The 25725-nt window shown below is 40.9% G+C and overlaps 1 protein-coding gene across 2 annotated transcripts; it reads right to left on the bottom strand.

Annotated features, from left to right (window-relative positions):
• Window positions 1–7862: 7862 nt before the first annotated feature.
• On the bottom strand, window positions 7863–20647 carry syn1 (synapsin I). Of its 2 annotated transcripts, none has more exons than XM_022205653.2 (14): window positions 20369–20647; window positions 19662–20126; window positions 18786–18843; window positions 17759–17850; window positions 17442–17598; window positions 17249–17338; window positions 16723–16785; window positions 16489–16631; window positions 16255–16329; window positions 16062–16164; window positions 15828–15977; window positions 13046–13115; window positions 12381–12897; window positions 7863–11128 (listed from the first exon to the last, which is right to left on the bottom strand). In XM_022205653.2, the coding sequence occupies exons 2-14, from the start codon at window positions 19988–19990 to the stop codon at window positions 10993–10995; spliced, it is 1983 nt and encodes a 660-aa protein (XP_022061345.2). In that variant the 5' UTR covers window positions 19991–20126; window positions 20369–20647; the 3' UTR covers window positions 7863–10992. The 2 variants fall into 2 exon arrangements, with proteins under 2 accessions (XP_022061345.2, XP_022061346.2); XM_022205654.2 differs by having other exon boundaries at window positions 7863–11090; window positions 20369–20646.
• Between the last annotated feature and the right edge of the window lie 5078 nt (window positions 20648–25725).

The following is a 25725-nucleotide window of genomic DNA, read 5'->3' as shown; positions in this document are numbered from 1 at the left end:
TTCATCCTGCAGTGTAACAGTGATGAGCGCCGTGCGTAATGAGGAGACGCTCATCCGACAAGTTGCATTTTTAGAAAGTTTACAGACAGTACAGGCTGCAGGATTCGAGCCTCTCCTACACTGATCACTGCTAATGTTCCTCCCACGCTGTTGGACGTGAGGTGGACATGGCGATGAGAGGGAGAGAGAGGGAGAAAAAAATCAGTTTTGTGCCAATGTGATATAATTTTTTTGTTCTATTACTCAGCTGTGGTGGAAGTAGGTATTCCATGTAGGGCAGCAATTGTTCTGATCTGTTAGCCTAATGCTGCTGTTGTTTTCTTGGTCTGTAAAATTGAAAATGATCAAGAAAAAGGTTGAGCCCAAAAGGACATATCTTGTTTTATTTGTTCCAAAAGACATTAAATTTACTACCATGTATGACACAAAAGAGCAACAAATGAGGGTTTTTGGGAGGACTTGTTCTGCAATTTTTTTTTGGCATTTTTATTGAATTTTTTTTTTACATTTTTGTTAAGCAACCAGCCCAAACGGGCTAATTGATGGACTGTTTATTCAAACTGTTTGAAAAATATAATCAGGAGTCCAACCATTTCAGAATCAGAAATAATCTACTGATCCCTAGGGGGAAATTACTTACATTCAGTCAAGGCTTTAAAGAAAAAAATATAAACATTAGCAGAAAAATAGGTCCTACAAATATAAATGTAAGTAGAAAAGTATAGGCATAAAATGTTGAAATGTACATTGTACTAAGAATCTGAAATATTTTATTGATCCCTAGGGGGAAATTACTTACATTGAATCAAAACTTAAAAAAAACGATAAACATGAGTCGAAAAATATGTCCTAAAAATATAAATATAAGTAGAAAAGTAAAAGCATAAAATGCTGAAATATACATAGTACTAAGAATCTAAGAATCGGAAATGTTTTATTGATTCCTAGGGGGTAATTACTTACATGACATTCAAGACTTTTCAAAAAGATAAACATGAATAGAAAAATACATCCTAGAACTATAAATGTAAGGAGAAAGGTGTAAGCAGAATATTGTTAAAAATGTACATTGTACTAAGAAAACAAAAACAGAAGTTTACAATGTAACAAATAGAGGAGTTATAATTTTCCTTACCTTTAGATCCTACACTCTTAAAAATGACCCGTATAAGAATCAATGTGTTTTTATGCCATTTTTGCCATTTTCATTCAAAATAACAATTTATATTATTGTTTGTATTGTTTTTCTTGTCCACAGAACAACAATTTCATGTTTGGAATATGTTTATTTTTCACTTTATTTCAAATTTTGAACATTTTGATAAATGTAAAAGAAGAATATTACACAAAATAGCAATAGACGAATGTCAACATCCATTTTGTTGAAATTTTCTCTCTCTTTTCCTCCAGCTGCTGCTACTTTCCGTCCCTCCAACTTTTTGCACTTCATCATTTCTTGTATGATATCATCAGTGATTTAGAGATTGAGGTAGTAATACAAATATTACAATTATTTAAAAATATGAAAAGGAACTTAAAAATAGAAATGGAATGATATCAAAGACATGTTTTTGAGGAATAGCTGGAATATGAAATGACTAAAACGTTTCATTACAAAGATATTGCAAGAAAACAACCTCAGTGGGGTCATTTTTGATGCATTTAGGCATCTAAGGGTTAAGAGACAAGTATTTCATAATAGTACATGAAAATGCATAATCACATGAGTGAAATATAATAATTTGAAATAATAAGATGGTTGAAAGCCATAATGTGCGATGAAGGTCCGTGTCTGAACTGTCCAAGAGAGGTTTAATAAGTTTTGTAAGCTGCACTGTTTCATTTCACATGCTCAGACAGGATCGATGAAGCGCGGGTTGCATGAGGTTTTGATGTAAAGATGAGAGGAGGAGACGTTTAGGGAGCATCTATAGTGCATTTGTGTGCCTGTGATTCATGTTGGGCAGGATAAAAAGTTATTTGCATTCTGTGACAATTTGTAGTAGCTCTGGAGACCAGCTGGGTTTGTACTCTCTGTGTTGTGTACAATAAACCTAGTGGACCAAACATCACTGACTCTGTTTATTTCCTTCTTCTTAAGTGTGCAGAATAATTTACAATGCTTCAGGAAAAGTGGTAGTCAGAGGAATTCTCCACCACAAGACTTGAGCTGTATGGCTTGGTAGTCTGTTTACTGCTGTGACTGGCATCTAAAAAGGATCTTGTAATCCATGAAGTTCCTACATAAAAGATGATGATACAACTAAATGATCTCTTGCTCGCAGCTCCTTGTTGTTTATAATCTGGCATTAAGCCTTTCATAGCTTGGCCTGTGCCAAACACATCTGCCCTAAAGTCTCACCTCTCGCCACATCCCTCTGCATTGTCTGAATTGATGATGGGGACAGCTGGCTGTGAGCCCCAGCCCGAAGCATGTGACTGCTGCAGAAGAACTGCTTACTGAAGCACTCTCAGGGCAGATAGAAATCACTACCGACAAACTGTGCTGATCAGGCTGAAGATCGCAATGATACTTAGCTTTGACAGAGCTCATTTCGTTACGGGAAAGATGGCTTTCCACTGCTTGAACACAGCAAATGATGACCACTTTTTTTCCCGTTTTTATTATTATCTCCACTTTTCCTGCCTGCACACTGGTTACAAAACACCACAGTTAACCGAGACTCCATCTGTGACACACCACGTGTACGATATGATTCAGAATACAGTGGATCTCACATTGTGCGGCATCCAGCATCTCTGAGAGTGGGATCTATCTGAGCATGTGTGACTCACTCTCTCCAGCACAGTGCGCTGGCATCAGTTTGTGTCAGCTGTCGGTTAGCCGGCATAAGTGTCTGTCAGCTGGCTGCTAGCAGGTGTCTTAGGCACCTCGTAGACTCTGCGAAGAGGAAATCAATGGCTCTGTGTTGATTAGAGGCCACTCTGACGGGGATCAATTAGGCTTACACCACCACAAAATGACAACATTAAAGCAAAGCATTGCTTCACTCTGCCTCGAATGCTCAAACAAGCTTTCATGCAACTCAGTAAACAACCTTCAGCTCTCCAGCTGTCTCCAATTAACTCTATTCAAGATTAAGTCACTCTCTGCAAACTTTCCTTCTGATTTCTGTGCTCCTATTGGTGGGAATTACATAAGAGATGTGGGGATGCACAGCCAGGCCCCATTGCTTTCAAAGTCCGGCCCAAAATAGCCAGTGTGGCAGGCTAATACACAGCATCTCTCAGCTTTTTTTTCTACGCTGTAATGATACGTCAGAGGAAACAAGGGAAAGACATTAGAAAGAGATGTTGAGGCAAACAAATTCAGTTGGACTGTTTCACAAGAATCCCCAGGGGAGCTCCGGATGTTGCCCCTGCAGTGCTGAATATTTCACACAGCCAAAATTAGACCTCTTAGATAGACATATGGCAGAATGTGGTTGGTTCCTTTCGATCCACCCACACTCGTATGTACACTTTCGATGCAGTGAACTCACATTCAGAAGGGACTAAAAGTGCAGCTGAAGTGAATCTGGAGGCGCAGTGGGAGATGCACCCAGTCTTCCCTTAATTCCAAAAGAACCTCGATTAAGTCTCCAGCCAAATTAAACCACTCAATCCTCTCTGTTCAACTGTGCTGCCCCAGATGTAAGTTATGGTTGTGGCAGTCCATGCCGCACAGACCATGTGCCTTCTGTGAGGATTTAGAAGCAGCAAAGTATTTAGATGCTGTTGGACGCTCAGTGGGGCTTTCTAGAATCCACACTGGCGTAGCTTTGATTCCTAGTGGATCAGACAAGATTATATGCAAAGTGTTGTGAGGCTTTTCCAGACTGGAGTAGAGCTGCCAGGAGCGCTTTTGGTGGTGTCCCCAGGTAGCTGATGCTGCATGTTGGAAAAGTTGCAGCTGTTTGGAAAAAGAAGTGATTTTATGATTTCTCCCTGTAGAAACATTATTTTAAGACTCATAGAGGAGAGTAAAATAATAGTAATAGTAATATAATGGGCATTACATACAGTTTCCCTGTGCTTAATTTAAAAAAAAATTACCTTTGCTGCACAAAAAAAGAACATTACAGTCTACTCCAAGTAACACTTATAAACAAATTCATGTGCAAGCCAAACCATTTGGGAGCGGTATCCATGGTAACCCACGTTGAGTAGGAGCAAAAGAGAATGAATTGATTTCAAAGGGAATGAAGTAAAGTGCTGATGGGAGTCTTCCACGGGGACCATAAAAATCTACGTCATCACGATGAGATGCCTGGAGGTGAGAATTGTAATGTACACCTGCAACAATCTGCAAATGCACAACGGCACGAGGTTCGGCAGCACAGCCTCACACCGACTGTACGTTGTGTAGAGACACATAACCTCTCTTACACCCGCAGATTATCTCCAGTCGAGATTGACAGCTTAGAGTTAGCATAAGGTTTACCATAAGGAGACCCCCTCTGGCAGCCCTACGGTGAAAATAAGATCGGAAGAAAAACCTGCACTCATGTGGGCTTATTCTCACATCCTCCTCTCAGTACATGTAGGTCAGAGTAAGAATAGTGTAGATATTATTCACAGCTGCACTGAGCAAACACAAACTCCTCTATCCTGGTCTCTGGAGTCCCAGTAAGACATCCCATGGTGAGACTTAATTAAATCTTTATTACACACTCCTCTCTCATCCTTCATCATCTGCCATTTTGGCCGAAGAATCACTCAGTCATGTGTGCAAGTTTATTAAAGGGGAAACACATTTGGAGGGATGAGGTAGGCCTCACAGTGGGTGTCGCCTCTTGCTCTCCACAATGTGAATTATTTGTGGTAGCTCATTGTCGCCATGATATTGTTATGTAACATCACAGACACAGGAATGCGGCTGTATCACATTTTGAGCGAACTGCTGGAGCTCAGAGTTTCAAGAGATTTTCCAACGCTGATTAAGGTCAGCAGGAGGGTTTATAATGCAGGACTGTCATTAAGGTCCCGCTATTCAAGACTGGACAGACAACAAATCTTTTGTGCCTCAGTTAGGAAGAATCAATGAGGGCCTTCTAAATATGGATATCATTCACCCTCGATCCCGCAGCAGCACAATGCAAAGCAGTACTGGGTTGCACTAATTGTGCAGGGCTGTAGGCCATGCATAATAGCTGTAACAGCCACTGTTTACCATTCAGAGACACACATCTTAGAGTTGAATTAAACAACTGAATTATAGAAAGACTTCAGATTTTTTTTCCTGCATAAAAGAGTAAGTGACATCACTTCTCACATGTATCCTGAAATAATTATTAGCTCAGCTTTTGAAATGAATGGAGCAGATATGATTCGACCCCAGTACTTGGAATTCCTCCCATTCAGATCCTGCAGAGTTTGCACAGCCACCCATCAAATTACCCCTTGCAAATCAGTTGTGACACTTGCTTCAATTTGTGAATAAATAGCAATCTTAATGTATGTAATTACGCATTCTGGTTGAAGCCATCCAGATGCACCTGTGCTTGCAGCTTCTCCGGGCTGTTTAAATGGGTCAGCTCTAGAAATATCCTGGCTCGGAGAAGAAGTTGTGCGTGCCCCTCCCCTTTTTTCTCCTCTCTTGTCTGTAACAGAACAGGCCTATTGCTGGCAGTACCCTTGAGTCCTTTATCTGTGACCAGCAAAGTCATAAAAGTTCTATCAGGATGATTACACAACTGTGTGGGAGAAAGATCACAATTTCTGTAGCTTTCTTGTGAATGGATTTGCCAAGCAGCGATCAACTCCAGTAATAGCTACTTTCTTCTGCTAGGAAACTAAAGTCTTTCTTTTTGCTAATGTTATTCGATACCAGAAAAGTACCATTCAGTATGATTATATGAGCATCCTACCTGCCCTTTTAGGAGAGAACAGGATGGCCCACTGGACAGCCAGATAGGAAATGCAAGCAAGCAGACAGAGCTTTAAAAACCCACGGTGACCTTTCATGAGCGAGCAGCTATATAACATCCTGCCTGCAAATTGGATTTTGCACCCCGGACACTTTTGTCTGCAATGAAAACTTTCCAGGGAAGAAGAAATTGATCCATTTGGTGATTAAAATTGAACCCTCTCTTCACACTGCATAGCATCGACCAGCCAAAATATTTAGACGGTGCGAGTGGTTTTATAGTTGAAAGAGGGAAAGTAAAATATCCCAGTTTTATTGTATTTGTTTCAGCTGAAGATGCTCTCATTGATTTGTACAAGACAAGGCAATGAAACACATCATTCTCCAGACTCTGGGGTGGGATGGTGGGGTGGTGGGGTGGGATGGTGGGGTGGGGGTTGCGTGCACGATACTATTGGTCTTCTCAGCTGCAGCTGCTGCATTCAGATTTGAGCTCTAATGAAAGTTCTGAATACATGAGACATAATATGTGTATTTTTTTCCTCCCAAGCCATGAATCAGGCCACTATTCTAAAGGAAAGATGGGCTAAACAGTGATGAGGGGTGTTCAGGCGTTCCTTTGTTGATATTCGTCAGATTAGTTTTGTTAAATAGGATTATGCACACTTTGGTCTTTGTGTTTTCTGTGTGACTCAAACTTGTATAATTAAAATTTGAGTCTCAGTCGTCAATGAAAATGACACCTCATTGCTTTTCATAATGCAGTAGCAGACAAAACTACAATAAAACTGCTGTTTATGCAGCATAATAGCTATCATAATCATTGAATAGTCAGTCGGAAATCAATAAAAATGAAATCTAAACCACATAGCACTTAGCATGCCTTTTTGTTTGACCTGAATGTGCTTCCTGTTTTATAATAAATAGATTTTGCTCTTATCATATATATGGACACTATTACAAGTTAACAGCACTTGCCACATTGATGTAATACGGTGTGAAGTGATGCAATGAATATTTCTGTGCTGCAGGCTGTAGGCGATAGCAGTCAGGCTGTCGGCCCGCACCACCTTGTGGTCACATTAGAATGGCTGCTATTAAAACTGCTACACAAAACTGTTCAGCTCAGCACAGCGCTCAGTTTACAGTTTGTAACATGCATTCAGTTAAGTTCATTACATGCTTTATTGCTTTGAAATGTTTTAATTGAAATGGAAAGAGCTACGGGCTGCACAGTGGTGTTGTGGTTAGCACTTTCGCCTTGCAGCAAGAAGATCCCCGCTTCAAATCCCAGCCTGGGATCCTTCTGCATGGAGTTTGCATGTTCTCCCTGTGCATGTGTGGGTTTTCTCCGGGTACTCCGGCTTCCTCCCACAGTCCAAAAATATGCTGAGGTTAATTGGTTACTCTAAATTGCCCGTAGGTGTGAATGTGACTGTGATTGTTTGTCTGTATATGTAGCCCTGTGACAGACTGGTGACCTGTCCAGGGTGTCCCCTGCCTTCGCCCGAGTCAGCTGGGATAGGCTCCAGCACCCCCCATGACCCTAGTGAGGATGAAGCGGTGTATAGAGAATGGATGGATGGATGGAAAGAGCTACAACTCTGTCAGCTCCTCCATGACCTCATAGTTTTTAATTCTTCACATCTTAGCTTCCACCCACATACAGAACTATGAATATACCGACCTAATAAATGAGCAGTGCTACAGGACATTGCAAAATCTGTTTAACTTTGAAAGTGTTTAATTTCTTGAAGTGAATGTACTAAGTTATGCCAGATAAAGACAGTATTATCTAAAAAACTCGGGGTCTATTTTATCTCGAAGAGCTTTGAATTTTTGCAAAAACGTGCTTTGGAATTTGGGAAGAAAACAGAAGCAACATCCTGAGGAGTGACAGACATGAAATTAACATGATTAATTAAACTTAAACTCAAAGAACTCAAGCATCACTATTCTACATTTGGTCAACAATAACGAACTAAACAGTCACTATTGGTCATAGACTTTATTAGACTTGTGCATGTTTTAATAACATACTCATTTTCACATAATATAGCTACATTGCATATAACATCAATCTTTTACAATTAATTCAATAATCCACCATGATTTACATTATGCAGTATGTTATTTTCGATTAACAAAAACCTCTGCTAAATTTTTGCACTTACATTTATGATGTACGTTTTTAAATCTGGCAGGCATCGACTGACAATCAGTTTCACTCAAACTTGTAAGGACTTCATCTTTTCACGATGATTATACGGTGCATTTTAGAAAACAAGAAAACAAGCTGGAAAAAAGAGAAAACAATGTACATTCACAGTCAAATATAGCCACCATAAATAATGTAAACTTTTAAAAAGAAAGAACATATCTGTGAATATTAAAAAACAGAAATACAAATCTGCGTCTTTGCATCGCTGTTGGCTCAGTCTGTCAGCGCCATGGCAAATGTTATGTCTTAATATAGCCAAGAGGCTTCTGAGTGACAGAGTGACATTTCTCAAAATTAACCATCCATGCTAAATGTGATGGCTCATTTTCACAAATTACACACTCAGTGTAACAATTACTGCTCCTACTGATTCTCCTGACAGTAGGCTGTGCTGTGATAAATCTGACAATTATGCACTGACACTGAGTTACTGTAAGTTTTAAAAATGCAGCCCTCAAATACTAATGTATAAACTCACAAGCCCCAGGTAGTGATGCTTCATAGAAGAAAATTATGCAAAGAATTGCAAAATAATGTTAAAAAGTAAAAAAAAAAAAGTTAGACACACACATAATATCAACAAGCACAGGTAGCAGCAGGGGGAGAAAGGTGACAATCTGTATCGCTCAGAGCTCTGTACAACACATCTATTTGGTTAGACCAGTTACAGAACAACATTCACACATTTATGCACCATTGAGCACAAGGGGTCACTGTGGCGACACAAACAGACTGATAAACACAGGCAGCATGAAGAATCTGCAGGGGAACCAGGACTCCTTTATACTTTTGGCCATTGCGTCTTCTCTATAAAGCATGATATTGCCATACTACATAAACATTCACGTCTAATGCACTCCTTCTGGAAGACGTTTTTAGTGCCTTGAAAGAGAATAGCTTGGATTTTTCAGAGTCGTGATCAAAGAAAGATTTGTCAGTGCAAAGGATGAGTGGCAGTACGAGCTACTGCAGAGGAGCATCCCACGGTCGACATTCCTATACCTTTACATTGTTTTCCTTTCGTTATTGTACAGATGATGCTCAAAAATGTATCATTCCTTGGCTGAGTACGCTTTGGAGAATGAAATCTTCTTACAGACTATGAAGCCATTGAAAGCGGAGAAGAATATGTGAAAGCAGAAACTCTGCAGCGCCGCACGACACAGACTCCAGGTTGAAGTTCAGTGCAAAATCCCAACGCACTGACCTACCGCTCAAGTCTACCTGACATAATGTTGAACGTATTGTAAATCCACTAAATTCACAAGCTGGTTTTAAGTCTTTCTCTTTGCATTGCATTGAAATCATGGGACTACGAGATGAAACTTGAAATAATGTCATTTTTCTTCTAACTGTACCCGAACAGTTGCCAACCCTGTCTCTGCTGTATCATGCCATTGGACCTCACCTGTCACAGACACAGCAGCACCCCAGAGTGGGAACGGTGAGTTGTTGCTTTGTCACGTGGCAGATGAATAAAACCTGAAAATGTAGACTTCATACGTCAGTCCATGTCTTTGTATTCAAGTATAATTTTGCAGTGTACTCTGTGTGCAAAATGTATCTGAAATAATAAAACATTCTACCTCATTATAATGCATGCTTTTCCCTCATGATTTGTAAACAACCACAATAAGACTGTAATGGAAGACCCTCACCCACACGCAAGTGTCACAATCAATTGGACATCCCTGAGACAGCTCCATTTGATTTGACCTTCTTGTCTGCGTAAGGCATGCTTTCAAAAGGTGGAGAGCTTTTGGGCTTTTGTTCTTGTGCGACGAGAAAATGGGAAGAAACGTGGGAGCAACAAGATACTCACGACACCTACTAGGCTACTTTACTAATTCAACTACGTGTGACGACACAGTTACAAGCGCCAAAGTCAGGGGTTGGAAAATGCAACCATTGCCTCCTGTTGACATGCAGCTAAGACATCACCATGAGCGGTCAACATCTCGAACAGATCTAGCGTTTGCTAACACTGGACATTCTATGTGTGCAGCTGTTGTGAATAAGGTACTGTACAAAAACTATCCAGGAGGGAGGGTGTCAGGAAAGGATGGAGTGTTGGGTAAGTTGTGTTTTTGCTGGAGGAAACATTATTGGGAGAGCATGAGAGGAACTTTTTTTTAAATCTACATATGTGCTCGATGTCAAATGTACAAATAAAAAAAAAGATATTTAATAAAAAATGGTTCATGTGTGCTACGGAGGTGCATTTTGCCACATGTGGAGGACATGGATTGGGGTGAAACTAATGCACTTCACAAGCCCTTCAGCACAGAGTTGTTGCTCGTTCTGTTCTGTGGCTGTACTATTCGTTTAACAGCTCTTTATTCAAAAATAGAGTAGCTGTAGCTTCACACTTTCAGTATGATTGCCGTAAATATATCATTTTGAGACAACTGCAGGCAATAACCCTGAGGAGGGGCTTGTTCTTTTTAAAATAAAATTCTGTAATCCTCCCTACCCCATTAACTTTCATACAGTTCCTCAATTTATATGAACATAAAGACCACAATGACTGTACGGCACCAACATAACAAGTGGCAGAAGTGTTGCTTTGCGTCTTCTTTTTTGTGTATGTGTGCTCATGCATATACGGGATTCTGTGTGGTGTGCACGTGATTTCAGTAGATGACTGGCTAAAGCTTGAGGCAAGGCAAGGAATGTTTCAGACATCAGTGCCCTACTGTATTCTACTGTTTGTTCATTTGAAAAGATTTTGACTGTTTAGGCAGTGGGTGTCAAGTGTGTACATTTTCATATTGGACTCAATGTACATGAATTGGAGATCCTGTTGGTCCTTGGTCGCTGTGGGGGGAGAAGGGGTCTGTCCTTCAGTTTGCCTGTCCATGTTTCTGTCAGTAGGAGGAGGGAAGGGGGAGCTTATGCCGTCTCAGTCTGAGAAGAGACTGGCAAAAGATTTGCGTAGATTGCGTATGGTTTCAGCCTTCACCTCGTCCTGGCTAAGGCTGGCTCGTGGTGTTGGGGTTTCTGGAATGTTGAAGGTATTGGTAAGAGACTGGGACTTGCTATAAAGAGAGGAAAATGGCAATAGAGGAGAAAAGGAGGCTATTAAAGTCATGCAGCAAACCCATGGAATGAAAAGACTGGAGCACGGCAAGACAGAAACAGAGAGAGAGAGAGACAGGAAAGGCTCAGTAAAAGATGATAAAAGCGCATTCCTTCTCGACGGTCATTCAGTATTTCTTTATCATTTCAGCTCAGCTTTGATATGATAGGAATAGTGAATGACGTTTCAGGATGCAAAGTGATGCATGTTTTTAACTGGGATAGATGATTTCAAGACAGCATAATGGAAAATCGATAGTTTAATCCCAAATTAGAATTCTGAGTCCTTTTTGTGCGTTTGCTCTTCTATTTGTTCATGTATAGGATTAGAGCCCATAATATTAAAACTCTCGAGTTCTTAAACTTTGTATATTTTACAAGTGGGTGTACATTCGCTCTGATTTTAAAATTTGATTCTGCAAACCCTTGAACTTGGAAAACCCTTTAAAATGCAATAAAAATAAAAGCATTATCCTTATTTTTACGATGTTTCTGTGAAAATCTTCTGAAAATCGATCATACTTTTCTTGGAAGTAAAAACTTCTCACTAAACTTCTAGAGAGTTCAGCAAGTGCAAAACAAATGTAAATATACTTTTAAAGCTTTGAGTTTCCAAATCTAAATAGATCATACGTTTTCAGCAGGAATGAATTTAAACATCGTGGTTAATATATTGATTTAAATTCCTTTGTGTTATTAGAGATACTCAGTTTATGTCTACCCCTTCAGAATATGACAATAATAAACTATAATGGTATTGTTTCACCATCTTTTTAAGCAATTTCTAGATGTTACTTAATGCATATATATCGTAATTCGATATATCAGCTACAGTATATGTTTCTGTCCGTCCCTGCTACTCAGAGAAAACTGATCTAAAATGTAGAGAATTTGGTTTCCTGAGTCCCACAACATGGATTGTGACCGATGTCACAGACTCATTAAGGCTTCTGCTTGTTGTTTTAATGTGTCACAATCTCAAATGTTATGTTTTGTGAAACTGCCATTGAAATACTAAAAAAAATATAACAATCAATACACCATGCACATTCAGGTGGATCTTCTGTCGGTACAGATTTCCCATGTGGCATGCATGTCTTAATGCAGGCAAAAAGTAAGAGAGGATCTTCTGTTCTCGTCAGCTGTAGAGTTCAATTCATGAAAAATGAGATGAAACTGATCCTAAATCATTTATCACACACGACTACTTACTTTAGTTGAGGGGAGCCGCCCATAGCCGGGCTGTCCTGACTGGGCTTCTGTGGGGGCTGAGGCTTCTGTTGCAGAGGGGGGCGCCCTCCTGGGCCCCCCTGGCCTTGAGCAGCCGGGCGTGGCTGCTGGGTGGTGGGTGCTCCAGGACGGCCTGGCGGGCCCCCAGCCTTCTGTGACCCACCCTGAGACAGCTGCCTGGGTGGAGCGGGCCTCTGCTGCGGTGGAGGTTTCTGGCCCCCTGCACCGGGTTTCTGTTGCTGTGTCACAGACTGTTGCCTCTGAGTTTGAGGGGAACCTCCTTGGCTCCTCTGAGGAGAACCCTGACCAGCAGCAGGTCTCTGGCCTTGAGGAGCACCCTGACCTGCTGGCCGTGGTTGGCCTGCAGGTCCTTGGTTAGGCTTAGCCTGGGTGCTGGAGTCACCAGACGCAGGACTGGCAGCAGGTTGCTGAGCCTGTGCAGGAGGCTGGCCTTGAGGCTGTGGACGCTGCTGAGATGGTGGGCTTTGCTGAGGACCACCTATGGGAGATAAATGAAAGCAGCACTCACACTTAAATATTTTAATTATATTCTTGTCGAAACTTTTCAAATAAATAAAAAGTTCAAAAACCATAACAAGTATCATTAGTTCACTTAGCATTTTACTGTGCTAAAGTCCAGTTCTTACCCTGAGGTGAGGGACGCTGCTGACTCTGTGGTACTCTGGGCTGAGAGACAGGCTGAGGAGACATTGCCTTCTACAAAACATACATAAGTGAAGTGGGCAGAAATTAAACATTCATCAAGCATTAAAGGAAAAAAAGCGGCTGAAGATAAAATATAATATTCCCTAAAAGTATTAAAATACTAACTATCGAAATTGCCCTAATTTGTTTTGAAAATGGTCTGCCAAAAGATGATCTGATAAGCCTAGTGTCAAACAAAATCATATTCTCTGCCAACTACGCAGAGAAATCTTCAGGCATAAAAAATTAGCATCATGACTTTGTGAAAAACTGTAGAACGTTTTAGGAATGCTAATGATACCAGTGCAGGATGGTTGTCTCTTTGGCTGCTGTGGTCCATTTCCTTTGAATTGTTATTTGATGCCTCCAATGAGACGACCTGAGATTACTTTACTATTAAGTCTGGAGAGTCCCGGGGATGCGTGCTGTGACCGTTACAATTGTTAGCATCTCTCCTTTAAATATGACATAACTCTCAACCTCAATGATGATGGTGATCAAATACATGTCTGTTTATTTTTACATAGGCATGATATATTTGTATTTGTTTACAGACGTGGAGATTAACCACATACAGTGCCTATCATAAGTATTCACCCCCTTTGATGTTTTACCCTTTTAGTGCTTTCATAAATCAATCATGGTCAATAAAATTTTGCTTTTTTAACAAAAAAATTATTGGAAAAAACTCTTTAATGTCAAAGTGAAAACAGATTTCTATAAAGTAATGTCAATGAAAGAAAATTACATAAATGAAAATAATTGTTTGCATAATTATTTACCCCCTTCAAGTCAGTATTTAGTAGATGCACCTTTGGCTGCAATCACAGCAGTGAGTCTGTGTGGATAGGTCTCAATCAGTCTTGCACATCTGCCCACTGCAATTTTGCTCCATTCTTCTTTGCAAAACTGCTCAAGCTCTGTCAGGTTGCGCGGGTATCGGGCATGAACAGCCCTTTTCAAGTCCAGCCACAAATTCTCTATAGGATTGAGGTCTGGGCTTTGACTCGGCCACTCCAGAACATTTACTTGGTTCTTTTTAACCATTCCTGTGTAGCTTTTGCAGTATGTTTTGGATCATTGTCTTGCTGGAAAATAAATCTTCTCCCAAGACGTAGTTCTCTTGCAGACTGAAAAAGATTGTCCCCCAGGATTTCAGTGTATTTTGCAGCATTCATTCTGCCCTCTATCTTTACAAGACTTCCAGGTCCAGTTGCTGATTAACATCCCCACAGCATGATGCTGCCACCACCATGCTTCACAGTGGGGCTGGTGTGTTTTTGGTGATGTGCAGTGTTTGGTTTCCGCCAAACATGACGTCTTGTCTGATGGCCAAAAAGCTCAATTTTGGTCTCATCAGACCAAAGAATCTTCTTCCACTTGACCATGGAGTCTTCCACGTGCTTTTTGGCAAACTCTAGTCGAGATCTAATATGACTTTTCTTCAACAGTGGCTTTCTCATTGCCACTCTCCCATAAAGCTTTGACCGGTGAAGAACCCGGGCAGCAGTTGCTACATGCACAGTCTCTCCCATCTCAGCAGCTGAAGCTTGTAACTCCTTCAGAGTAATTGTAGGAGTCTTGGTGGCTTCTCTCACTAGTCTCCTACTTGCACAGTCACTCAGTTTACGAGGGCGGCCTGATCTAGGCAGATTCACACAAGTCCCATATTCCTTCCTTTTCTTGATAATTGATTTCACTGAACTCCGGGGAATGTTCAGTGCCTTGGAAATTTTTTTGTAACTATCCCCTGAATTGTACTTCTCAATAACCCTTTCCCTGAGTTGCTTAGAGTGTTCTTCTGTCTTCATGGTGTAATGGTAGCCAGGAATACTGATCAACCACTCTCTGGACCCTTCAGACACAGGTGTTTTACAACTCAGTCACTTGAAACACACACACACCACTCAGGTGATCTTCATTTCACTCAGTGTGAGACTATTGGCAACAATTTGATGGACCTCTATTGAATTAGACCATTAAATTAAAAAGGGGGTGAATAATTATGCAAACAATTATTTTCATTTATATAATTTTCTTTCATTAACATTGCTTTATAGAAATCTGTTTTCACTTTGACAAAGAGTTTTTTTCCAATATTTATTTTGTTAAAAAAGCAAAATTTTATTGACCATGATTGATTTATGAAAGCACTAAAAGGGTAAACCATCAAAGGGGGTGAATACTTATGATAGGCACTGTAACAGTTCCTCTCTCAAGAACAGACTCTGCCCATTGACTTCTATCATGTGATGTAAGATGGCACCATGATTTGTAGCTTTGCTTGACAATGAGCACTGGTTTTTAAAATGTCGGATTTTTCTGTGAAACAAATGTGAAAATTGGAGCCCCACAGTGTTCAAGCTGTTCATTGTTCCTTTTTTATATGCCCCCATTTGAATCAGTAATTACAAGAACTGCATTCTTCCTTTTTGCAACATTTCTATGGTCTGTACATCACTGTCTCTTGCAGTGCCAGTGCACAGTACCACCAATTCTCAAACTCTACACTTATTTCAGTAACTGCTGACTTGAAGGTAATTGCTTTAATATATAAAGTTTTGCTTTTATTGTCATCATCTGTGTTTTACGCCCACTATTCCTGTTGTAAGATGTGCACACTAAATAAAAAAATGCACCTGATTTGACATCTGTTCCTAAAACAAGAGAGGAACACGAAAAGGCCAGAACTTGTTGGTGCATAGTGTTCCATGGTTTGGTCACCTGTGCTGGCTGTCCCGCAGTGGCTCGGACTGTGGAAGAGCTTGAAGTGCGTGGAACAGACTCGTTCATCTTAGAAATCACCAACTCTGCGATCTGAACACGATCCTCGTCCTGCTGGTCTCCAATCAGTGGCATCGAACAGTCATCAACCTAAAACACAACACATGATGGAATCAGTGGACTCCCCTCATAATCACAAACTTAAAATATCATGATGATGTTGTTTACTAGTACCTCTATTATATAGTCTCTTCCGTCTTTACCATGTAAAGCTTCTACAGCACAGATATCCAACCCTCCAAAGATGTCTGCACAAGAATCCACCCACATTCTGTACCTGCAATCATGTTTTAAATGCAGACATTATAGCAAAGTGAGACATCACACGAGTTGCACTTTCATTTTAGAAGCAATTATGAGCCCTTACTTGTCTGACATGGCCACCTGCTCAAGCATAGATGAGCCAGTGTTAGTTTTCCAGTTGCCAGAAATTGATGTTCTCCTGTTAATTAAAGAAAAAAAAATCACTTTGCATGTTTTCCCCCACTTTTATCATCCATGACATGCCAGTGTGTCGGCTCTTTGGGCGAGGTTTTTGTAATTACGTTTAATAGAGTGAAATTCTGAGAACTGAGGAGAACAGAATGTTAATTTCACTCACATGTAAGCCTTGTAATTGTTACCAATTTTCTGGATGCGAACGTCATACTTTGCATCAATGAAAGGCTCAGATGTGGCATAAGTCTTGGTCAGCGCCACGACACTCGCAATATCTTGAAAATCATACTGATTGTCCACTTTCACCTGGAGTAGCAAGAGTCAAGATGTAAATATATGATGACGTATTATGTCCCTCAGAGTGAAATTAATAAATACTGGAGCACTCCAACACTACCTTCCCCATTCCTGAGTGAGCATGGCCCATCTTTACCACCACAGGGAATCGAGGGGAGGTGATCTGTAACAAGAACAATATCAGTGAGCTCCATCATTGTACTCTCAGCAATGTGTTCATCCATTTCAAACAAAACACAAAGGGCACAGAGCTCCTCTCTGTCTACAGAAATTCTGTTTCATATTGGTGACTTCAAAGCCAGAAAGGCACTGTCAGCCTGTGACTGCAGGGGTGGAGATAACTGCTCTGCACCAAGTCTTACTTTAGCTGTACTGACGCCACAAACATCAAAAACTCAGCCTCTACCCATAGTGGAAAAAAAAAAGCCAGGAAGGCACTCTCTGGAAAATTACATTGGACTCAGCCGCTACATAAGACAGAATATTGACGTGGAGGTGAATTAGTCTCCTAACATGTGACCTGTCCAGAGGGATGACCTGTCTGTGTGTGTCTTTAAGGATCACTTGTCACAAAGACTTACCCATCAAGACAACTGAAAGAGAACAGCAGAAGGTAAAGAACTCACCATTTCCTTGTGGTTTGGATAGTAAACCTGCTCAATCAGTGGGAACTCCTCTGGGCCCAGCTGCTTGTGAAGTCTAGACATCTGAGCAAACTGAAATAGACACACAAAGATTTATGATGCCACTTTAAAATCTGTGTAGCTGAATTTAATGGGTTTTTAATTTAAATGAACACATTCATTAAATCCTACTTACCACCCAGGGTTTGTCACAGAAATTGTAGACAGAGTGCAAAGAGTTCACACTTGGTACTCCAGCATACTGCAACCCAATCACTATGTTCCGGTGGTCTCCGTTCTTGTCCATGCTGAAAGCATGCTGTCTGATCAGCACAAAGTCAGGCTTAAACGATCTGGTACAGAAGACATGAGAAAAATGTTAAACAAACCGATCAGTTGTGATTCACTGCTGCTCAGGGCAGAGTGGGATTTCAGCAAAAAAAACAAAAAAACAACACAACTTCAGCAGCAGTGTCATTATTTTTACCTAGAAATATTCAGCAGAGCACTTACTTAGTAACCTTATGGCCACTCCTGATCGCATCAATGTCCACATTGTAGCTGCCTGTGGCGTTGGCCACCAGGTTGATCTCAGAGAATTCTGCCTGAAAGGACAAGATCAAGTTCAGTCCCTAAAGAAAACTAAATAAGTCACAGTGATCATGAGGACAGGAGGCCATCACACAAGATGTCTACATCAGTCAGGTACAACAGAGCACAATTACTGTATAAGATATCAGATTTCATCTGAAGTGTGTTCTTGCCGTTAAGAGGCCACAGTGGAAATAATGGAATGCTAGTGCAACATAAAGTGGAGAGATTAAAATAGGAAGAGAGGAAGATGCCTGAGGCAGAGGAGAAGATTTTATAATGTTTGGGGGCTTCTCTGCTCTTAAAGTGCTACAGAGTGGATTACACCATGAACAGCCACTGTCTAACACTGTATTAATAAATATTCTTGTAAAGCTACATATTCCAAAAATGTGTTTAGTCAGTTATTAGGCTACACAAACAGCTGGTATATCTGCATGAGGGATTACATCAAAGTTTGCATCATCATTAATCAGATATCAATAGAGTGCATTTCAGTGTGAGAATGAATGCAGCAGTTGCAGTTGCCATCAATAATCACTCAATAGAGGAGTGGACGCTGGGACATTTGTCATTCTGAGGGCTTCGTATGAACAGAGTTAATGCTTTCTGTGAGAATGAGGCAGCAGTAAAGCTAATTTTCCCCTTTGTGCCGATGGCAATGCTTTTATCACAGAGAGAAATAAACCAGGCACCATGTCTATTTCTGTTATATGGCTTTGATATAAATAGATCACAGACAGTGTTGTCCATACGCAAAACAGAAAATACCAAAGTCTGGTGAAAAATATCATGTGACATCCCTCCCAAAGAGGTTCCCATCAAAGCTGGCTGCTTTCTTTTAACTAGTCCGGTCTCTGTGGTCTTATTTCGGCAAGTTTATTGCTCTCCTTGTAGGAAGCATATATGAACACTAACTCAGAGTAATAGCTACATATGTGAAACCTACCTGTTCTACTTTGATGTCAAATTCACCGTGGACCTTTCTTCCTCTGAAGACTTTTACCCTGAATGCGAAACAAGAAGTTAAATCCAATTGTTGCTCATATTCTGAAACAAATATGAATGTGATTCAGCAGATTTCTCTGTAATTGACAGCAGACTTGTCCTCCAGCACCAGCAGAACATTTTGAAATTGAGAATAATCTTGTTCAGTGAAAACATGTTGACAAAAAACTGGCATCGATCCTATCCATGGATACAATACTGCATTCTGTTAGCACTGCTGATAATGCACCAGGCTAGGCAGCTTGTGAATAACAACCCTGTTTTCAGTGTTTCCCGGTGAATATAACATAATTCTGAGTTTATTATCACCTTTGGTGGTATTTTGAATTAACAGTGCAGCTTATCATCACCTTTGACTTGATAAAGATGCATGACGTGTACCAGTGAGGAGGCTTCACTAACCTGCTAAATGCATGTTTTCATGTGCACAATTGCCCCCAATGCAGCTACTCCATTTGAAAATACCTGCATCATCTTGGAGGCATCAGCTCGGCCAAAATCAGTGCAGTGGCATCATTTTAAAACGTTTTACAGGCAGAATGCAACACGAATTTGTCACAGAAAAAAAAGAGAGCAGCTCGCCAAATGAAAATGGCTCCTCTGCCTCCAGACTGTTGCGCCTTTGCCATGGCACTGTCAGCGCACATCTGCAAGGTGTTTCTGACCTGAGCAAGACGCCCACGGCCTGCTACACGTGATACCTCTCGGCACCAGATGAATCATACGACCTTCTGGATGTTAGGCCACTGCAACCCACGGGCTGGCACACATTTCTGTCTAGACGAGGCGCCGCGCTGCCGATGCGCACTGCTCTTACCAGTCGGTCTGCTGGTCGTCGACAACCAGGAGGATCTTGGCGGTGCTGGTGACTCCTGCCCGGTCCGCTGCCTCGGATAAGGTCGCGGCCGCAGCAGCTGTGGTCTGTTTGACGGCATTGGATATGGATGAGAAGAAGCCGGAGCCTCCTCCTCCTCCTCCTCCGCCTCCAGACTGCTGCTGGCTGGTGGACTGGCGCCTCTCCGACGGCCCGGGCGACACTGCGGGGCTCTGCTGCGGCGGGTCGGGCCGTTGGAGGTCGGTCATGTAGCCATTGGGGAGGTTGGACATGAAATTGCTGTCCGAGAGTCGTCGACGCAGGTAGTTCATGATGGAGGTTTACTGAAATTACCGAGGGGGGTCCGAATATCCTCACACTGAATGCGGCTTACAACTTGGTGCTCAGGAGGGAAAAAATGAATGACTAGGCTGATTTCCCGCGTGGAAAAGCAGGGATCAACGTTACCTAAAGAGAAACAAATCCCGTGTTATTAATTAAGAGGAGATTTAATTAGAGAGGTGAGAAATCGTGACTGTGGAGCCCAAAGAATTTGAGCATCACTCAGCCTCCTGATTACAGCTGAGGAATAAGAACTGGCTCAAACGAAACCACTCATTGTCATATTTATCCTACAATCCGACGGATGCAGTTAATAAATCCACCTATCAAAGCAGTCAGTCTAGCAGTGAAGGCACCATGGAGCCTACCTGGGAGTGATGAATCCACACTGATCCGCCCCAAGTGGATGATTCCTGATTAGCTGTTAAGGTCTCACAGGAAAGTCTGCATGCAGGTGACTCTCATGTCCTCTGTGCAGGCGGCCAGGTCGTGCGTCGGGCTTGAACCTGCTAAATAAATAAAGCTACAGTCCTTCCTGCATCACCGCCGTCCTTCCCCTCAAGCCCCAGTTTTTTCCGTCTGCCCTGCGTCACTCCCAGTCATCCTGAGGGAGAGGAGCCTGAGAGGCTGGAGCACCGTCAAGTTCCGCAGTGTGGGGAGGCGCACTTCCAGGCGCAGCTTTAAAAATAAATGCGCGCTAAAGGGGCTGCTATTAGATGCTTTAGTGGTTGTTTGCTTTAACTGTTACATAATTTACTTCAGATGGTGACATCCAAGAGGATAATGCATCAAATTCAATTCATTTTTAAATATGGTGCACCAATTCAAAACATAGGTCATGTCAACATTCACATACAGAGGTCACAGTGCTACAGTGGCCACAGTATAAAGCTTTTTAATTCGGAATTAACTCATTCGGAATTAAAGCTTTGTGCTTCACGTTTACATGAAAATATTAATTCCGAATTAAGGTTTACGTGGACCCCAAGTTTATTCCCCTTCCTTAATTCCGCTTTGACGCTTGGGCGTTGGAAAGGATTCTGATTGGACAGGGAGTGGACTTGACGTATCCCTGTTTACCGGAAGAAAACAAACTCCATTTGTAGTGGCATTTCAACAACTAATAAGCACGCTTTTCGCTTTGCTTTTTATTGTCGTTTTCAAACAGCAACTGGACAATGGCGTACTACTTCTGTTGTGCCAGTCAGCTCGCAGAACGTGTACGTCGCTACATCATCGAGGAGCCAAGCATGCGCAGAATGACCGGAATTAACTAAAGTAGAATTAACTGTATACATGAATAGGACGTACACAGGAATTACTTTATTCGGAATTAACATCGGAATAAACCAGGTAGTTTATTCAGAATTAAGTTTTTAATTCGGAATTAAGTGTTTACAAGGCAATTTTAAGTGGAATTAACTTTAATTCTGAATTAAAGAGGAATTAAAGGTCTAATGTAAACATGCTGAGTGTTTTATTGGATTATAGGTCAAACAAATCCAAAAATTCCCTTTGAACAGCTCGTTGGTCAGAGTGGGAAGAAAAAAAACAACAACCTTTCAACAGGAAGAATCCTCTAGCAGAACCAGGCCCAGTTAGGGTGGTCATCTGCCTCGACCGGTTAGAGGAAGGTAGAAGGATGGCAGAGAGAAGTCAGACAGGCAAAACACACGACAACAAAAATTAAACTAACAGATACATAAAAGCAACACATGTTCATTTCTATCCATCTATTTGCCCTTCTTGCTTCTTGGTACATCCTGGACATGAAGCCAGTCCATTACATCACTAACACAGAGAGACAGACAGACAACCATACATGCTAATATTCACACTTAAAGCCAACTTTGAATCACTACGTAACCTACGATACATGTCTTTGGACTGTGGGAGGAAGCTGGAGAAACCTCATACAGACACAAAGAGAACTGCAATGCGAACTCCAAGCAGAAAGGTCCCAGCTGTCCCAGGGCCAATTATGGCACCACTGGGGTACAAATGTAATTCTGCAGTGCCGTTTTTTTTAAAAAGTATCACAGTCACTTGATTCTTTACCTTTATATTGTATCATCAACATTTTTGCTGGTCATGTGAAGCAATAAGCCAGCAGTTCATTTACTTTCACTAAGTGCCACATCAAAGTTCAGCAACTTCAACAAGATCAACAACAAACTGAAAGATGTTTGAACTGACTGTTCAAGGTTAAGTATATCAAGTTAAAATGCCAAACATTTCCTCGATCCACCTTCTGAAATGTGAATTGGCTAAATTAAATTAAGTAATCTGTCAACTAGAATGAAAATAAATAAATCGGGGTTTCTATATCAGTGGATCATGCAAATGACGAAACACTACAAATCTAAAGTCTGTGGCAAAAGTTAGAAAGGGGTTCAATTTAACTATTTGTGCAAATTTTTTTCAGGTTTGAATCTCGTTAAAATTCTTGACCACTGAGTTCATCTGTAGTCTGGTCAAGTGTGGCTTCACCGGACATGATTAGATAGTTTGACTAGAACATGGGAACACCTTTGACTATAAAATGTCTTTAAAATGCAGCTTTCCATCATTTGTTGTGTGAGAAATCATTCAGAGTGCATGGTACAATATACACTCTGCCACATGATGCACAGGATGGATGTGTCTCGGCCGTGATATTGTCCCCAAAAATGTCCATCAATACCACCAAATCCTAGCCTAGCCGCGCTAGACCCAGGTCTGAAGACGCAAGGGTCTAGGAACTCTCGACAGGGAGGGAGGCGGGCTAAAAGGTTGTCTTTCAAATCCCTCTGCAGCAATTGGGTAGGTATACAACCAATCAGCGCAACAAATAGGCTGACGTAGTTCCTAGAGCGCCGGAAATCAGAGGATGCGGTAGTTCGGTGAAGCCTTATTTATACAGTCAATGTGTGAAGCTCACTCTTTAATCTTTAAGGGCTGTGGCCAAAGCCGAGTCGAAAGATAACTGTTTATTGTACGCAGCCATCTTCTTGTCTATCCTTGTTTCTATGGTTGTTTCCGGTTGTTTCTGTCAGAATCGTCGCACCTCTGTTGTCACTTAGTTACGCCCGCCTTCTAACTCTACACTTCATGGTGATTCGTCGGCCAGTTTAAGGAGCATCCAACCTCGAGGCTTACCGAGGGTAACTAGACCCACCCTGGCAGAGAATTAAATTTGCTGCCGTGGGTTGTCTAGCGCGGCTAGGCTAACCAAATCCTTCAAGTTGACAACAATCCACAAGCAGCATCAGCAATCTCATTAACCTACAGATGTGTGACACATTACTGACTTCTGGTCGGTGTCCCTACTGTTGATCTGCTCATTATTATTTCCGGTATAATGTGTATTTGGTTGCTCCATTACATCCATTCTGCTGTAAAGATACTGTGTGTTGGAATAACAAATGCTCATTCCGTATTTTACACAGAATAGATGTTTTTAAGTAGAATATTCCATGCTGCGTTTATATTTTTGTTTGGTGTGTGTTGCTGCTGTCTTGTGAAATCTAATAAGCTATTAAAGGAGAGATCATCTCACTTCCTGTGCTGTCCTGGCTGTGTGTGTGTGGCTTGACGCAGCTCTGTGATGGGTTATGAGGGTGGTGCTGATGAGAGCAGAGTGACAGGGGCGTCGCTCTCTGTCAGCCTGCTGTTGATTCCTCAGGACACCCGTGGGTGTTGATGACATATGGCGCCCTGCTGCCTCCAATAAAACAGCAGCGGCACACTTTCTGTTCTCCTCTCGGGCCGCTGACATGCAGTGTTACTTTTGATTTTCCACAGAGTCGACGCAGATTGTGAGAGATGCGCCATCTGTTGGTGATAGCCAGAGCTAATGATCAACACAGACCCCCCGGGAGTCCCAGGCTCCACTATGGAAACTACACTGTAGGTGGTAACATCATCAACACAGACACCCTGCTGTGGGCATTTCTTATCTGGATTAAACATGACCAGCAGAGAGAGAAAACAGCCTATTTATGCTGATAATAAATGAAAATATGGAGCTGCTATTCATAATAGATGACTTCTGTTTTATTTTGTGTCCTTAATTACAGGATGTTTCAGCTTCATGTTAAACCGCCTTCTTTGAATAAGACACTAAGTGTGATTTAAATTTGTTTTAATGAGACACTCGTGAAATATTATGTTTGACTTAAGCCATGCTTTTTTTTGTCAGTTTACGTATTTATTTATTAATTTATTGGCTTACAGTTTTTAAGTCCAGTCATATATTTATGCCTTTCTAAATTGTACATATGGACAGTATAGAAACAACGCAAACAACTGAAAAGCACTCCAATCTTTAAAGGTTCTGATAAAGTATTTGTTGAATATCTGTCTAATTTTAAAATCTTTCTTAAAACCCACCCCTTCATTTGGCATTTCACGCCATGTAGGTTTGTTGTTTTCATGTGCACGTATATTTGATCTGGAATGGGCAGTCCTGTCTGTTTAGTCTATTTATTGTTTATGTTTTTATTGTTCATTTTGCTTTACTCCTATTATTTTATCTAATTCTATTGTTTTTATCTTAGTTTTATTATCTTTTGATCATGTTTTTCGCTTCTGTACAGCACCATGGTCAACTCTGGTTGTGTAAAAGTGCTTTATAAATAAATTTGATTTGATTTCGTGATCATTATTAACTTTATAAAAAGGCACACCATTTTGTTTTGTCTTGCTGAGTGCTCGTTTCAGTCACAGTTTGATAGAACGTAACAGCCCTTTCTTTATTTAGCCATTTTTAGGAATCCGTTTACCACATGAAAATCAGTTACAATGCTGTTATTCATTTTGAGCCACTCCCTACTTCACATACACGTTACACATTTATTTGTGCAGGGAGCCACACTTAAAGCACTACAACTAGTATTCAGGCCATTTTCGATCAATTACACTTGCTCATACGGGAGTACTACATTATCCCTTTTAATATCATATCACATTAGTAGCTGGTATAGGCAGCTATCTCCTGTGTATAGATGCAAAATCAAATTGGAAACGAACCTAAAAAAATCCATAAACACTCAAATGAATAAAATATATTTGTGGCTACTGCAATGACAAAGTCTGTTATCTTTTGCCGTGCAGTGACAGTCATCTCTTTTTTTAGCTGAAAGGGAAATGTAAATGACATTAACACAGTAATACATAACATGCAGAAGCTCCATACTTTCTAAGAAGAAAACATGAGACAATTGTTACAAAACCAAAACTCGACTGACCACTTACAGATTCCGAGCATTTTATAGCCAGATTCTTTGCAGTCTTCTTTGCAAGGAATTTATCACTTAGCAAACATGTTTTTCAAGAGGTGTGTTTTGTAAATACAATTTTTCTTTTCATTCAAAATGCTTATAGACAATACCAGAATACAGGTTTTGGTGCCATGCTATGGCGGCGTATGACTTAAGGGGTCAGTGTTGAGCTTAAATTAAACCCTACATGATATTTTCATGCCTGTTTGAACAGCAAGACCTTCACATGATCAGCTCTTTCTTATTTTAAATCAAACTTCATCTGTAGTTTATATCACTCTAATAGGCCGATATTCACCAAATAGCAAATATATCAGCCAAAACCAGAGCAGCACAAACATTTCATTTTTTAAATCTCAAAGGACTGATGTGCAAACACATAATAGGTACACTCCTAATGATTTTTCTCAGCAGGATAAATGCCACAGTATCTGAATGAGTGACTTCCAAAGACTCTATGTGTG

The sequence above is a fragment of the Acanthochromis polyacanthus genome, chromosome 7 (assembly GCF_021347895.1).
Source record: "Acanthochromis polyacanthus isolate Apoly-LR-REF ecotype Palm Island chromosome 7, KAUST_Apoly_ChrSc, whole genome shotgun sequence".
In the NCBI taxonomy this organism is placed as follows: Eukaryota; Metazoa; Chordata; class Actinopteri; family Pomacentridae; genus Acanthochromis; species Acanthochromis polyacanthus.
This window is presented reverse-complemented; position numbering and strand designations above follow the sequence as displayed.